The 1,368-nt window shown below is 50.4% G+C and overlaps 1 protein-coding gene across 1 annotated transcript; it reads right to left on the reverse strand.

The window, feature by feature from the left end:
- Window positions 1-251: 251 nt before the first annotated feature.
- On the reverse strand, window positions 252-758 carry GREM2 (gremlin 2, DAN family BMP antagonist). Its single transcript, XM_009988787.2, has one exon. It carries the CDS (start codon window positions 756-758, stop codon window positions 252-254), a length of 507 nt encoding a protein of 168 aa, XP_009987089.2.
- Window positions 759-1,368: the final 610 nt, after the last annotated feature.

Consider the following 1,368-nt stretch of genomic DNA (forward strand, 5'->3'; position numbering starts at 1 on the left):
GATACCAGAAACACAATGAAATTTTACGGTGAAGTGCCTAACACAGCCCATTAAAAAGCTTTATTCCAGTAGGCAAGCGACAAGGAGCCTTTCCTTGCTGGAGAGATGCCTCCTGAAAGAAAATGAAACACAAAAAAAAAAAAAAAAAAGGAAAATAAGAAACAAACCAACAAAATAGACAGTTTGCTCAGTGGGAGAGGCAGCAGTAAATCTGATGGGAGGAACACCAAGCAGTAGCTACACGCCTCCTCTCACAGTTTGCCTGAGTTGTTAAGATTCACAGACATGCACCGGCACTGCTTGACCTTCTGAATTTTCTTGAGTCGGAAAGGTGGGTCCATCTCAGGGCACTCCAGCTGCACAGTCGAAGAGGTGACCTTGTGTGGCTTGCAGAAAGCACAGGACTGGAAGGACTCCTCCTCCTTCTTCACATGACGTGGTATGTAGAAGGAGTTGCACTGCCCATAGCAGAAGCGGTTGATGATGGTGCGGCTTATGCAGCCCTCCTCGCTGACAGTCTGCCGCAGGGGCTGTGTCTTGCACCAGTCGCTCTTGAGGTACTTCCTCTCCGTGACCACCAGGGCCTCCTGGCTGGAGGCCAGCACCTCCTTGTTCAGCTGCTGCCTCCGCTCCGAGTGGTTGCTGCTGCTGTCTTTGAACGGGGAGGGGATGGCGCCAGCGGGACGGTTTTTCCTGGTGTCTGTTACTCGAACCAGCGCTGCCATCAGAAAAACGGACAAGGCGAGTTTCCAAACCATCCTGCAACGGCAACACAAGTCGCTGTTAGGAGAGACGCGTTTTCAAACCGCAGAGTCATAGCAGAGTTGAACTTTACGCGTGCTTTTAGAAGAAGCGAAGGTCTTACTGCTTCTGTAATCCCAACACTTTTCCTAGGGGATTAGCCCTACTCTAGGGTGATTATTTGTCATGAAGAGGCCAGGCCCTGTTGCAAGTCACATCGTTCCCCTCCACCCCCTGCCCAAGCTCTCCAACTGCCCTTTTTTCCCCCGTAGAGACACTGCTGCTTTGAGTGCTGAAGCAGTGATTTTACAGAAGCTTCAGCCAGAAAGGTTTCCTCCTTCTCTGTGCAATCCTGGGCCAAACAGCTGGGCAAATTCCTGGCTAATGAAGATTCAGAGACTCCTGCCAATACTGTGACAGCTGATTTGGGGACAGCAGGGGAGAGGGGAAGCGAATACCAGGTTACCCAAGGTGAACTCCCATCTGCCTCTCCAGCCCTCGAGTCCCTGCCCAGCCTTGTTCCACACAGAAGTAGCGAGAGGTGTCCAAAAGTGTGTTTTTATTATTTTAAATTGCTTGTGAAGTTTCTTGGGGCTTTTATGGCACTTACAGGCTTGCATTTGTTGT

Source organism: Tauraco erythrolophus, chromosome 2 (assembly GCF_009769465.1).
Source record: "Tauraco erythrolophus isolate bTauEry1 chromosome 2, bTauEry1.pri, whole genome shotgun sequence".
NCBI classification, from domain to species: Eukaryota; Metazoa; Chordata; class Aves; order Musophagiformes; family Musophagidae; genus Tauraco; species Tauraco erythrolophus.